Raw genomic sequence first — 13,929 nt, forward strand, 5'->3', positions numbered from 1 at the left:
TCCCCTCATATGGAATTATTTCAATTCTGTCTGCTTTACAGTAAAGCCATGCCTGACAGATCTTGACAGAGCCCAAATTCTCATTTCTCTCCTGATGGCTCTTACCTGGTTCTTCCTTGGAGCACAGCTTCCATATTTTATACAAGTCTGATTGGTGAACCTTCACTTCATCTGCCGTGTCTGGAGTCTTCTCAGAATGAAATAGTTTGGCTTTTGAGGGACCTGGTTTTCATGGAATTCAGCTGTTCCTCATGCGAGCCACTTGTGTGCCTGCTGAGAGCCACACGAGCTCCTCAGTTACTCCTGGAGTGGTGTCTGGGTGAGGAGCTGATGGTCACAGGAATCCTTCTGGGTCTCTCAGTCCAGCAGCACAATGTCAGGGGTCTCGGGCTACCAAAAGCCCAGAATTTTGGAAATGCTCTATAAGCACCTCAGGCAAATGCTGGGACTCTTGAACACAAGTTTTCCAGCCCTTCTGATTTTTGAAAAGGTTATTGATGATATTTAATGGATTCTTCAGCTGCTGTTGAAGTGGGATCCCTCACCTTCACATGGCACCAGTCCCTTGTCACACATCTGTCCCAACATAAATCCAGATTATTGCAGTGTGTATTTCCTGTGTCAGTATGACAGTCTCAAATAAACCTTTTGGGAGATGTAAATGTGAGGATTGGGCACTGAGAGTCAGGAACCCTGATCACAACATAAATCCAAATCATTTATTGCAGTGGGCATCTCCTGTGTCAGTATGACAGTCTCAAATAAACCTTTTGGGACATGTAAAAGTGAGGATTGGACACTGAGAGTCAGGGAATCAGTAAGGTTGGAAAAGACCTGTAAGATCAGCAGGTCCAGCCATCAACCCAGCACCACCATCATGTTCATCACTAAACCATGTCCTCAAGTGCCATATCCACATGGTTTTTGAACACTTCCAGATATGAGGGCTCCACCCCTGTCCTGAGCAGTCCATGTCAGGGCTGGACAGCCATTTACAGGAGGGAATTTTCCCAGTATCCCATCTAAACCACTCCTGGCACAACTCTGGACCGCCTGCCCTTGTCCTGTCCCGTGTTCCCTGGGAGCAGAGCCTGACCCCCACCTGGCTCCACCTTCCTCTCAGGGAGCTGTAGAGACTGAGAAGGTCCCTCCTGAGCCTCCTTTCCTCCAGGCTGAGCCCCCTCGAGCAGCCTCAGCTGCTCCTGGTGCTCCAGACCTTTCCTCCAGCTCTGTTCCTGGGCCTGGACTTGCTGATGCCCCTCGAGCAGCCTCAGCTGCTCCTGGTGCTCCAGACCTTTCCCCAGCTCTGTTCCTGGGCCTGGACTTGCTGATGCCCCTCAATGTCTTTCTGGTTCTGAGGCGCCCCAAACTGACCCCAGCTGTGTGCATCCACATGTAGAACCATTTGTAAATCGATGCCTTTCCATCTTCTGCATGTGAAGCCCTTGAGCCCCACTCCTGTGGGTGTGTTTGGAGGATGAACTTGGTTTTTCAGCTGCTCTCAAGTACAGCAACTCTGAGCTTTGTCCTTGAGTTCTGTCCCTTGAGTGCCTCCAGCTCCCGCTCTTCCCTGTCCCAGCTCTGTGCACCCAAGGCGAGCAGAATCCCAGAGTTATTCAGGTTAGAAAAGACCTCCAAGACCATGGAGTTCAGCCTCTGACTGATCCACACCTTGTCACCAGCCCAGAGCCCTGAGTGCCACATCCAGTCATTCATTCCTTGCACACCTCCGGGGATGGCGCGGTTGGTGTCTGCCGTGCCCCTGGCAGGCTGCAGGAGTGCTCATTGATGAGTTGCAGGGCACAGCAGCAAATTCAGACTGCCCCAAATCTGCTGGGCAGCCCCAAGATGTCCCTGGCTGCTGCCTGCAAGTGAATCTGTCCCGGTGGGCAGCAGCTCTGGTGTGTGCAGCTCCTGCTGAAAGCTGGGAATTCCTGCAGGAGCACCTGAGCCTGTCAGCAGAGAGGGGTGGCTGGGTGGGTCCCTTCCACCCAGACTGTGAAAAATGCCAATCACTCGTTTTTAAAATTGTAAAAGTTTAATAGTAACAAAATGGTTATAAAAATAGTAATACAATTAGAGTAATAATAATTTGGACAAAGTGAATTAGGAAAATACGAGACAATAAATACAAAGAGTTAGGGACAGTCCAGGTACCTCTTTCTGGGCAAAATAAGCCCGAAAAAGGACCCACGTTAACAGAGGATTAACCCTTAAAAACAACAGCCTGTTGCATATTCATGCACCTCATGCATGATGCATAAATTCCATTCAAACACAGGATTCTGTCTGGGCAGTGTCAGCTTCTTCCTCTGAATCCTGACAGCGCCTTCGAGGCAGGAAGAAGTTCGTTTCTTCTGATAAGAGGGCCATAAATTCTCTCTGAAAGATTCAGGTGTCCTGTGGCTGCTATCTCGTTGTGAGTTCTTTCTTTAAAAAACGTATCCTACATAGCACAGTTTCTATTTTAACATTTTTTATAACCTAAAACTATATTTAACACAGTACTTAAGAGAATTAATACAGCATTACTTTCTAACACAACACATATAATATTCATTTGAATATTTGTGAAAAGCCAATCATAAAATGCGTGCATTTTTCACACAAACCATTCCATGATTCCATTTTAAAAGACAGTTACACCAAAGGCCTTATGAGAACTGGGTTGAGGTGGCCCTGGGTCATGTTTGGTGTGTCCCCAAAGAGGCACAGGCAGGACTGAGGGCACAGGGTGTGGAACTGCTGGGTGTTTTTGATGCCAGTGATGGTGAATGGGTTCCCAGTGGAATCCCAGGGCTAAGGATGGCAGTGTGACCGTGTTCACAGGGATCTGAGGATGAGGGAAGAGATGAGGATCTGACTCCATGTTTCAGAAGGCTGATTTATTATTTCATTATATATATTATATTAAAACTATACTAAAAGAATAGAAGAAAGGATTTCATCAGAAGGCTGGCTAAGAATAGAATAGGAAGGAATGTTAACAAAGGTTTGTGGCTCAGACAGAGTCCGAGCCAGCTAGGCTGTGATTGGCCATTAATTAGAAACAACCACATGAGCCCAATCCCAGATGCACCTGTTGCATTCCACAGCAGCAGATAACCATTGGTTACATTTTGTTCCTGTTGCATTCCACAGCAGCAGATAACCATTGGTTACATTTTGTTCCTGTTGCATTCCACAGCAGCAGATAACCATTGGTTACATTTTGTTCCTGTTGTATTCCACAGCAGCAGATAACCATTGTTTGCATTTTGTTCCTGAGGCCTCTCAGCTTCTCAGGAGGAAAAATCCTAAGGAAAGGATTTTCCATAAAAGATGTCTGTGACATGGCAGCTCGAAGTGTAGCAGCTTTTCCAATTTCCCCACTTTTCCCTGGCACTGCAGCACCTTTCCTGCAGGGCTGTTCCCTGCTGAGGACCTGGGAGCGTGCTGTGCTCTCCATGAAGGTTTGTGCTTTCTGCAGAGGGAGAAGCAGCACAGATTGGATTATCTGAGATGGTCTGTGGGTGGATCCCTGCCTTTGGGGGAAAATACACAAAGGATAAAATACCCCATGAAATCCATGGCAGGAGCAATGGCAAGGAGGGAGCTGAGCTGTCCCTGCTGGGGGCAGCTCTGTGCTGTGCTTTCAGTGGTTTCAGTGGTTTCAGTGTGGCTTTGTGGCAGTCCAAGAGCAGCCTTAGGAAAGAGGAGCTTGGGGGAGCAAACAGCTTCAGGGTTTAGAGCCAGAAACAGCCTGAGCTGCACCTTGAGGGGCCGTTCCAGGCTGCTGGATCCAGGTCCTCCTTCTTGAGGCTCATATTCACATCAGTTACTGTTTGCACAGACCTCAAACATCCGTCCACCAACCTCCACAAACCACACTCGTTTTTGATTTTCTTAGGAGTTTGAAATCTTTTCAGCCTACATGTATTTATATCTAATTCAAGCCCCTTTGCTGCAGTTGTCTCAGTATTTTTAATCTGGCCTGTCTTCTCCTTGGGGTTTTGCTTTTCAGTGAACATTGATGGACAGAAGGTTCTTCCCCCTCAGGCCAGTTAGCTTTTCTGGCAGGTTTCCCCATATTTTTAGACTGGTTTGCTGAATTTGTGAAATCCAGGGGGTTTATGGAATATCTTTCTGTTAGTTTACAGCATCAGCTTCCCATGCAGCTGAAGTGACTTTCTGTGACCAGTGACATCAGACAGTCCTCAGTCATTTTCCAAAATCATGATCCTGTCCAATGGATCCAGGCACTGAGCAGACCTGGGAAACACCAGGATCCTGCTCTTAGACCAGTCTGTAATCCCTGCCTGAAGCCCTGGTTTGCTGTCATTCCTGTAATCCCTGCCTGAAGCCCTGGTTTGCTGTAATTCCTGTAATCCCTGCCTGAAGCCCTGGTTTGCTGTCATTCCTGTAATCCCTGGTTTGCTATAATTCCTGTAATCCCTGCCTGAACACCTGGTTTGCTGTCATTCCTGTAATCCCTGCCTGAAGCCCTGGTTTGCTATAATTCCTGTAAATTCCTGTAATTCTTGTCTGAAGCCCTGGTTTGCTGTCATTCTTAGAAACTTTTGTGTTGAATATAGAATTACACAATTTCCTGATCACCAGGATCCTCAAGTCCAGTTTCTGGCCCTGCACAGAGCAGCCCCAAAAATCCTCCCATGTGCCTGAGAGCATGGTCTGAGCACTCCTTGGACAGTACAGATGTGAGTCTTCAGAGCATTCCTAGAGTCCAGTGAGTCTGGGTGGAAAAACAAGGGGTTTGTAGTTAGCTCCTGATAGGGTCATGCAAGAAGCATTGTCTGGTCAGGAGCTGGTTTGAGCTGGGCTGTCTTGGTGCTGCCTCCTCACTACCCCATTTCTGTCTTGCTTGGGTATTCCAAACCTTGGAATTTTACTGAGTTTCTGGCTCTTGCACAGAGACAGTGAGCTGATGGCAGGTCTGGAACCAGGGATTTCCCTGGGAAGATCCCTGAGTGTTCTGCTGTTACCTGGGCACCAGAGGAGCTGGCAGAGCAGAGCACCTCAGCTTGTTCCACGTTTCCTGCAGGGGGTTTTGGTTTGGCTTTTGTTTTAACCCTAGCAGAATATGTGTAGGGGGATACAGTATGGGTAAATGAAGGTGGTGTAGAATGTAATCTTATCCCCTAAAGATTGCAGCTGGACCAATTACTAAAGCTTAGGAGCAGGCCTGATGTTAACAGGCCACAGCTGTAGCCAATAAGAACAGTGGTATAAAAGAGTGGATTGGTAGGCACCAGAGTCAGATGACTGCTGCAAGGAGCAGGAGCAGGCAGTGCTTAGAGGAGCTGCCTACAAGAAATATTGAGGAGATTGAAACTCTGGCAATATGGAATCCTTGCACCATAATGATAATAGGACTCTTGATATATAAGACAACAAATATGGAGCTCCACAGGACGTTGGTTCTGTCACTGCAGAAGTGAAGGAGGGTTGGAAGTGTTAAGGAAGGTGATCCCTGCTTCCTTTGCTGCCCATGCTGTGGCCATGTGCAGCTGACACACCTGACATCTCTGCAGCAGCCTCTCTCCATCCTGGGCTTTGTTTCCAAAGAGGTGACATGGGGGACAGCCAGTTTGGTTCTCTGGAGGAGCCTGTGCTCATTTCTGTCACTGAGCTCCCCAGCTCCTTGGCCCTGAGAGAGTCCTCTCTGTCCTGTTCCTCTCCCTGTGTCCTACCACGTGCTCCCTGTCTTCCTTCTCCTGACTGTGGCATTGGGAATGGCTCATGCTGGTGTCCCTGAAAGAAACAGCTTCAGCCTGAGTCACATCAGCTGCTGGCAGTGGGCATGGCTGGGTGTGTGGAGGTGGGAGGTAGGAAGGAGGAGAATTGTGGATTGCTCAGCTGTGATCCTGAGCAGCTGGGGCAGAGGGGAGCTGAGCATCTGGGGCTTTAGGACTTGTGTGTTATTTCCATTAATACAGCAAAGCCAAGTGTCCACCAGAGTCTTCTGGACAAGGTGCCATCCTTGTCACTGCACACTGCTCTGGGGTGCCCTGGCATGCCCCAGTGGCTGCTGGAATTACACTCAGAGGGAGCCATGGCAGAGCCAGGCTGTGGTGTGAGCACTGTCCCTGTCCTGTGATCCAGTTTGCCTTGTGCTGGAATCCCCTCTGCTGTGTCCACTGTGGGCAGGCTGACTGTTGGCTCAGGGCTCAGCTGTGGGAGGGGATTGATGTGTTCCATGGGTTGTGGGGGTGCTGCCTCTGAGGCACGAGTGCCACAGCTCCCCCAGTGTGTCCCACAGGTGCCATGGCTCCCCCAGAGGTGTCACAGCTCCCCCAGTGTGTCCCACAGGTGCCATGACTCACCCACACACCACAGCTCCCCAGTGTGTCCCACAGGTGCCATGGCTCACCCACAGGTGCCACAGCTCCCCCAGTGTGTCCCACAGGTGCCATGGCTCACCCACAGGTGCCACAGCTCCCCCAGTGTGTCCCACAGGTGCCATGGCTCCCCCAGAGGTGTCACAGCTCCCCAGTGTGTCCCACAGGTGCCATGGGTCACCCACAGGTGCCACGGCCCCCCCAGTGTGTCCCACAGGTGCCATGCCTCACCCAGAGGTGTCACAGTTCCCCCAGTGTCAGGAGATGGCCCAGAGCTGCTGTTTGCCATGCAAAGGAGCCATGCAGGGCTCTGGGTGCCCTGACCCACAGCCCCCCCCCCAGAGGTGCCAGGGCCCCCCCAGTGCCAGGAGATGGCCCAGAGCTGCAGTTTGCCATGCAGAGGAACCCAGAGCTGCTGTTTGCCATGCAAAGGAGCCGTGCCTGGCTCTGGGTGCCCTGACCCTGTCCCTTGTGTTGCAGCTGACCCTGACCATCGTGCGGCAGACGGGCGGGCTGGGCATCAGCATCGCGGGGGGCAAGGGCTCCACGCCCTACAAGGGGGATGATGAGGTAAGGCCTGTCCCTGTCCCTGTCCCTGCTGAGCCAGCTCCTGCTGGGGACTGGGTGTCCCTCATGGGAGCTTTGGGGCGGGTGAGAGCAGCCCTGGCTGCCCCCAAAGGGAGGGTGGTGGGGTGGAGCAGATGGGGAGTGAGCTGGATGAGCCATGGTGGTGGGATGGAGCAGACCCCACCAGGATATGGGGGATGAGCTGGATGAGCCATGGTGGTGGGATGGAGCAGACCCCACCAGGATAAGGGATGAGCTGGATGAGCCATGGTGGTGGGATGGAGCAGACCCCACCAGGATATGGGGGATGAGCCATGGTAGTGGGATGGAGCAGACTCCTGTCCCTGAACCAAGAGGGTCTGAGCTGGAGCTGCCATGGCAGCAGGGCTTCCTCCCCAGCTGTGGGGCACAGGGGATGGGGTTGTTCCCCACCTGGTGGCATCAGCTGCATCCTGTGATTCCAGTTCCACTGGAAGAGGGTTAAGGTGTCATTCCCTTGTCTTGTGGCTCACCTGGGGCAGCCCTGCCATGGGGCTCCTGTCCCTCTTGTCACCTTGGGGCAGCCTTGGAATGGGGTTCCAGTCCCTCTTGTCACCTTGGGGCAGCCCTGCCATGGGGTTCCTGTCCTCCTTGTCACCTTGGGACAGCCCTGCAATGGGGTTCCTGTGTCCCCCTTGTCACCTTGGGGCAGCCCTGCAATGGGGTTCCTGTCCCCCTTGTCACCTTGGGGTAGCCCTGGAATGGGGTTATTGTCACCTTGGGACAGCCCTGCAATGGGGTTCCTGTGTCCCCCTTGTCACCTTGGGGCAGCCCTGCAATGGGGTTCCTGTCCCCCTTGTCACCTTGGGGTAGCCCTGGAATGGGGTTATTGTCACCTTGGGACAGCCCTGCAATGGGGTTCCTGTGTCCCCCTTGTCACCTTGGGGCAGCCCTGCCATCGGGTTCCTGTCCCCCTTGTCACCTTGGGGTAGCCCTGGAATGGGGTTATTGTCACCTTGGGGCAGCCCTGCTGTAGGGTTCCTGTGTCCCCCTTGTCACCTTGGGGTAGCCTTGGAATGGGGTTCCAGTCCCTCTTGTCACCTTGGGGCAGCCCTGCAATGGGGTTATTGTCACCTTGGGACAGCCCTGCAATGGGGTTCCAGTCCCTCTTGTCACCTTGGGGCAGCCCTGCCATGGGGTTCCTGTCCCCTCTTGTCACCTTGGGGTAGCCCTGGAATGGGGTTATTGTCACCTTGGGGTAGCCCTGCAATGGGGTTCCTGTGTCCCCCTTGTCACCTTGGGGCAGCCCTGCAATGGGGTTCCTGTGTCCCCCTTGTCACCTTGGGGTAGCCCTGCAATGGGGTTCCTGTCCCCTCTCGTCACCTTGGGGTTTCTGTTCCCTCTCCCCAGCTCCTGAGCTGCCATGTCCCCTCATTGTGGGTTCAGGACTGGCCAGGGGCTGGGGCTGAGGGGTCTCTGCCCTGCAGAGGGGTAAGGAACGGGCTCTCCATGACCAGAGGGTTTTGTTTCCAGGGCATCTTCATTTCCCGCGTGTCTGAGGAGGGTCCTGCGGCTCGGGCAGGGGTCCGTGTTGGTGACAAGCTCCTGGAGGTAAGCACTGACTCCTGGCAAAGCAAGTGCTTCTGATAGCTTGGAGGGGAGGTGTGAGATGATTGGGAATGGATTTGCATCACACATGTTTTAGACCAAGGTGTGTAAGAGCTAAACAAAATCCCTTTGGCTCAGAGATAGTTGTTTAATTTATGTCACCATGAACCTTTTGTTGCTTTATAAGCTCCTGCACTTGCTCTGGCCCAGCTCTGAAGTGTTGTGTGGCCCAGGTGGGAATAAATACAATACAAGAACACATACCTGGGCAGAGCAAAAGTGAACCCAGTAAATAACTTCTTACCCAGGGAGCCAGCCATGGGGATTGTTTGGGTGGGAAGGGACCTTGACACTCATCTCATTTCACCCCTGCCATGGGCAGGAACACCTTCCACTACCCAGGCTGCTGGGCTGACCCCTGGTTTTCCCTTTTGTGCCACCCTGGGGATGATCTGCTCTGTGACATCCCCACACCGAGGGACTGACACACAGGGCTCTGTCACACTGACAGCTCGGGGTGTTCCAGGGCTGTGAGCAGCTGCATGTCCCTCCTGGAAGATGGATGGGGGTCAGCCTGAGTTGTGTTGAATTGTGCTGAGTTTTGTTGGTGGAGATGGCTCTGTGTGGGGTTATCTGTCTGGGATGTTACCTGTAGAGATGATACAGGTGTAGCGAATTCAGGACTCTCTGTGGGGAAGGAATTCCTCTGAAAGGGCCTTTCCTTGGCTGCCCTGGCCTGGGACAGGTAGCAGGTGCTGTGGGAAGGCAGGATAACCTCCCAGAGGTCTGGGCACACCTGTGGGAGCAGGGCCCAGGTGGGGTGTGAGGGGTTGAGCCAGTTCCCTCGGGCAGCAGTGGCTGGGGTTGGGGTGGGTGTGAGATTGGGGCTGGGTGTGAGGTTGGGGCTCAGTGTTGGTCGAGGCTGGGTGTGAGGTTGGGGCTGTGTGAGGTTGAGTTGGGTGCGAGGGGAGTCTGGATATGAGGTTGGCCTGAGTGTGAGAGGACACTGGGAGTGAAGTGAGGCTGTGTTTGAGGTCAGGGCTCTGTGCAGGTTGGACTGGGTGTGAGGTTGGGGCTCTGTGTCTGGGCTCTGTGTCAAGGCAGGTTCTGTGTGTTGGTCGGGCTCTGTGTTTGTTGGGCTGCGTGTTGGTCAGGGCTCTGTGTTTGCTGGTCTCTGTGTTAGGCTGTGTGTTGGTCAGGGCTCTGTGTTTGCTGGTCTCTGTGTTAGGCTGTGTGTTGGTCAGGGCTCTGTGTAGGTTGGGCTGTGTGTGAGGTTGGGCTGGGTCTGAGGTCAGGAGTGTGTTTGTTGGGGCTGTGTGTGAGGTTAGGGCTGTGCATCAGGGCAGGCTGTGTGAGGTCAGGGCTCTGTGTTTGTTGGGCTCTGTGTCGGGGCAGGCTGTGTGTGAGCCTGGGCTTGTGTTGGTCAGGGCTCTGTGTTTGCTGGGCTGTGTGTCAGAGCAGGCTGTGTGTTGGTCAGGGTTTGTTGGTGTCTGTGTTTGCTGGGCTCTGTGTCAGAGCAGGCTGTGTGCTGATCAGGGTTTGTTGGTGTCTGTGTTTGTTGGGGCTCTGTGTCAGGGCACGGTGTCTGTCCCTGCACTGTGTGAGGTTGGGCTGGCTGTGAGGTGGGGGCTCTGTTTGCTGGGCTCTGTGCTGGTCGGGGCTCTGTGTCAGGACACGCTGTCTCTCCCCGTGCCCAGGTGAACAAGGTGTCCCTGCACTCTGTGTGAGCTTGGGCTGGGTGTGAGATTGGGCTCTGTGTTGGTCAGGGCTCTGTCTCACGGCTTGCTGTTGCTGTCCCTGCCCAGCTGAACGGCGTGTCCCTGCACTGTATGAGATTGGGCTGGGTGTGAGGTCGGGGCTCTGTTTGTTGGTCTCTGTCTCGGTCGGGGCTCTGTTCCACATCAGTCTGTCTCTCTCCCTGCCCAGGTGAACGGCGTGTCCCTGCACTGTGTGAGGTTGGGCTGGGTGGGAGGTCAGGGCTCTGTGTTGGTCAGGGCTCAGTCTCACAGCACGCTGTCTCTTTCTCCCCTTGCCCAGGTGAACGGCGTGTCCCTGCACTGTGTGAGCCTGGGCTCTGTGTCAGGGCAGGCTGTGTGTTGGTCAGGGCAGGCTGTGTGTTGGTCAGAGCTGTGTTTGGGCTGTGTCTCAGTCTCACAGCACGCTGTCTCTCTCCCTGCCCAGGTGAACGGCGTGTCCCTGCACTGTGTGTGTTGGTCAGGGCAGGCTGTGTGTTGGTCAGGGCTGTGTTTGGGCTGTGTCTCAGTCTCACAGCACGCTGTCTCTCTCCCTGCCCAGGTGAACGGCGTGTCCCTGCACTGTGTGTGTTGGTCAGGGCAGGCTGTGTGTTGGTCAGGGCTGTGTTTGGGCTGTGTCTCAGTCTCACAGCACGCTGTCTCTCTCCCTGCCCAGGTGAACGGCGTGTCCCTGCACTGTGTGTGTTGGTCAGGGCAGGCTGTGTGTTGGTCAGGGCTGTGTTTGGGCTGTGTCTCAGTCTCACAGCACGCTGTCTCTCTCCCTGCCCAGGTGAACGGCGTGTCCCTGCACTGTGTGTGTTGGTCAGGGCAGGCTGTGTGTTGGTCAGGGCTGTGTTTGGGCTGTGTCTCAGTCTCACAGCACGCTGTCTCTCTCCCTGCCCAGGTGAACGGCGTGTCCCTGCACTGTGCCGAGCACCACGTGGCGGTGGAGGCGCTGCGGGGCTCGGGCAGCTCGGTGTCCATGACGGTGCTGCGGGAGCGGATGGTGGAGCCCGAGAACGCCATCACGGTCACCCCGCTGCGGCCCGAGGACGATTACAGCCCCCGGGAGCGGCGCGGGGGGCTGCGCTTCCCCGAGGGCCCCGAGGCGGCCGCCGAGCGCTTCTCCACCTGCCTCATGCGCAACGAGAAGGGGCTGGGCTTCAGCATCGCCGGCGGCAAGGGCTCCACGCCCTACCGGGCTGGGGACACGGTCAGTCCGAGCCCTGGGACCCACATCCTCATCCCTGGGCGTGCAGCCGGGCAGCCTCTGCTGGGCAGGGTGCTCTAAAGTCAGGGAATCACGGAATTCTAGGATGGTTTGCGTTTGGAGGGACCTTAAACCTCACCTTGTGGTGGGCAGGTTCCACCGTGCCAGGTTGCTCCAGGTCCTGCCCACCATGGCCTTCAACACTTGCAGGGGTCCAGGAGCAGCCACAGCTGCTCTGGGCACCCTGTGCCAGGGCCTCACACCCTCCCAGGGAACAATTCCTGCCCAATGTGCCATCCATCCCTGCCCTCTGGCACTGGGAGGCCATTGCCCTTGTGCTGTCACTCCAGGCCCGTGTCCAAGTCTCTCTCCCTCTTTTTTATAGAAGGAGGGTGGCTGGGGCTCCCAATCCCTGCCAGTGACATCTAATCCCACTGCTGCCCTCCTGGCACAGATTCCAGGCCCTGGGCCACGGCAGGATTTGCTGCCAGGGGCTCTGGGAGCAGAGGGTTTGTGTGGAGTGCAGAGCCGACGGGAAGGGGCAGGGCAGGGGGGAGGACTGAGACCTGCCTGGGTTTGGGGAGCCAGGCTCAGGCAGGGACAGCCCGGGCTGCTGTGACCCTCCCGCCTGTGCTGCAGGGCATCTTCATCTCCCGGATTGCAGAGGGAGGAGCAGCCCACCGGGACGGGATCCTGCGCGTCGGGGACAGAGTCATCTCGGTGAGTGCAGCGGAGGGGCTGGCTCGGCAGGGGCTGCTCCTCTGCTGCTGGGGCTGCGTTTTGGGGCTCCTTTCTTCAGCTCTGAGCCTTCTGGGACAGTGTTTAATTTGGGTGGTTCTCCCCTGTCTGGGGGTGGGTGCAGTTACACCTGCCCTTTACCCAAGGGGAAGGAAGGAATGGAATGGAGGGAGGGGACACAGCTGCACTGCCCAGCCTGGGGTCCCTCTGGAGCCTGGGGGGCTCAGCCACGGGGAGGGGGAGCCCCTTGGGGCACAGTGGGGTGGGCTGGAGCACAGGGAGCTGCCCTGGGGTGCTGTGGAGCAGGGCAGGGGTGCCCCAGTGCTTCCCTGCTTCACGTGGAGCTCCGGCCTGCCGTGCTGTCGCTGCGGATCTCACTGCTCTCACCTGTGTCTCTGCCTCCTGCTCCTCACTCCCCTCCTGCGGGAGCCTCTCCTCAGCCTCCTGACCCTCCTCCCACGCTGCATGCTGCCTCTGGGCACCTCCAGCTCCTGGTGCTGGTGGTGGTTTCTGCCCAGCTGCCGTGGTGTTGCCGCGGCGCTGGCGTGAGTAAGCACTGATACAGCCTCGTCAGTGCTGGCTTCTGTCTGCTCTATCCCTGGGCTGGGGCTGGCTTGGGTTTGCTCAGGCACAGCATTTTAGTGCAGGTCTGACACTTGGCAGGAAGCTTGAACTGGTGTGGCATCTCTCACTCCCTCCTAGTGCTCCCTGCTGCCCAGAATCAAGCCCTGACCCTGATTAATGCCAGATAGACTGGATTATTTTGGATTTGTTCGTGTTTTGATGCTCCATGGTACAGAGGCAGTACTGAGGCCCATCATTTGTGGTTGGTTTGCTCAACCTGTGGAAAAAGGAGACACAAAACCTTAGAACAGATTCAAAAGTCAAACCTGCCTCCAGCCGGCTTCAGCAGCTCTATTTATATCCATGGGCAGCATCGTAGGAAAAGCAGATCTAATTCCCTAGTAATAGCTTGCAGTGGATTCCTCATGGGATGTGTGAGTTCAGGGCTTACAGAGCTGGGGCCTCTGCTGCATTTTGATGTGGCTGAAGTGTTGCTGTCATTATTCCTGACACCCCTAGCAGGGTCTCCTTGGCTACCTGTGCTCAGGTGTGTGTGACCATGGGGGTTTGGTCACTATTCCTGACACCCCTCAGTTCCCTGTGCTCAGCTGTGTGTGACCATGGGGGTTTGGTCACTATTCCTGACACCCCCTTGGCTACCTGTGCTCAGCTGTGTGTGACCATGGGGGTTTGGTCATTATTCCTGACACCCCTCAGTTCCCTGTGCTCAGGTGTGTGTGACCATGGGGGTTTGGTCACTATTCCTGACACCCCCAGCAGGTTCCCCTCAGTTCCCTGTGCTCAGCTGTGTGTGACCATGGAGGTTTGGTCACTATTCCTGACACCCCAGCAGGTTCCCCTCAGTTCCCTGTGCTCAGCTGTGTGTGACCATGGAGGTTTGGTCACTATTCCTGACACCCCAGCAGGTTCCCCTCAGTTCCCTGTGCTCAGCTGTGTGTGACCATGGGGGTTTGGTCACTATTCCTGACACCCCTCAGTTCCCTGTGCTCAGCTGTGTGTGACCATCACAGAGGTTTGGTGCTGAGCACCAGCTGAAGCTCAGATCCCGTGCTCACCTCTGAGGAGTGCAGGAACATGTCACCTTTCAGGAGAACACTCCCAGGACTTCCAAGCCTGCTTACCACCCTCTTTGGAAGCAGCAATTTCCCATTTTTGTTGGAAATCTTCCACA

The 13,929-nt window shown here is 55.0% G+C and overlaps 1 protein-coding gene across 24 annotated transcripts in view; it reads left to right on the plus strand.

Annotated features, from left to right (window-relative positions):
- The window catches only part of SCRIB (scribble planar cell polarity protein), a 143,763-nt gene that overhangs the window by 62,963 nt on the left and 66,871 nt on the right, over nt 1–13,929 (plus strand). For all 24 annotated transcript variants that reach the window (XM_077190247.1, XM_077190208.1, XM_077190296.1 and 21 more), the window contains 4 exons: nt 6,819–6,908; nt 8,418–8,495; nt 11,130–11,438; nt 12,075–12,155. In XM_077190247.1, coding sequence (XP_077046362.1) covers nt 6,819–6,908; nt 8,418–8,495; nt 11,130–11,438; nt 12,075–12,155 — 558 coding nt within the window. The remainder of the gene's footprint in view (nt 1–6,818; nt 6,909–8,417; nt 8,496–11,129; nt 11,439–12,074; nt 12,156–13,929) is intronic.

The sequence above is a fragment of the Agelaius phoeniceus genome, chromosome 1 (assembly GCF_051311805.1).
Source record: "Agelaius phoeniceus isolate bAgePho1 chromosome 1, bAgePho1.hap1, whole genome shotgun sequence".
NCBI lineage: Eukaryota > Metazoa > Chordata > Aves > Passeriformes > Icteridae > Agelaius > Agelaius phoeniceus.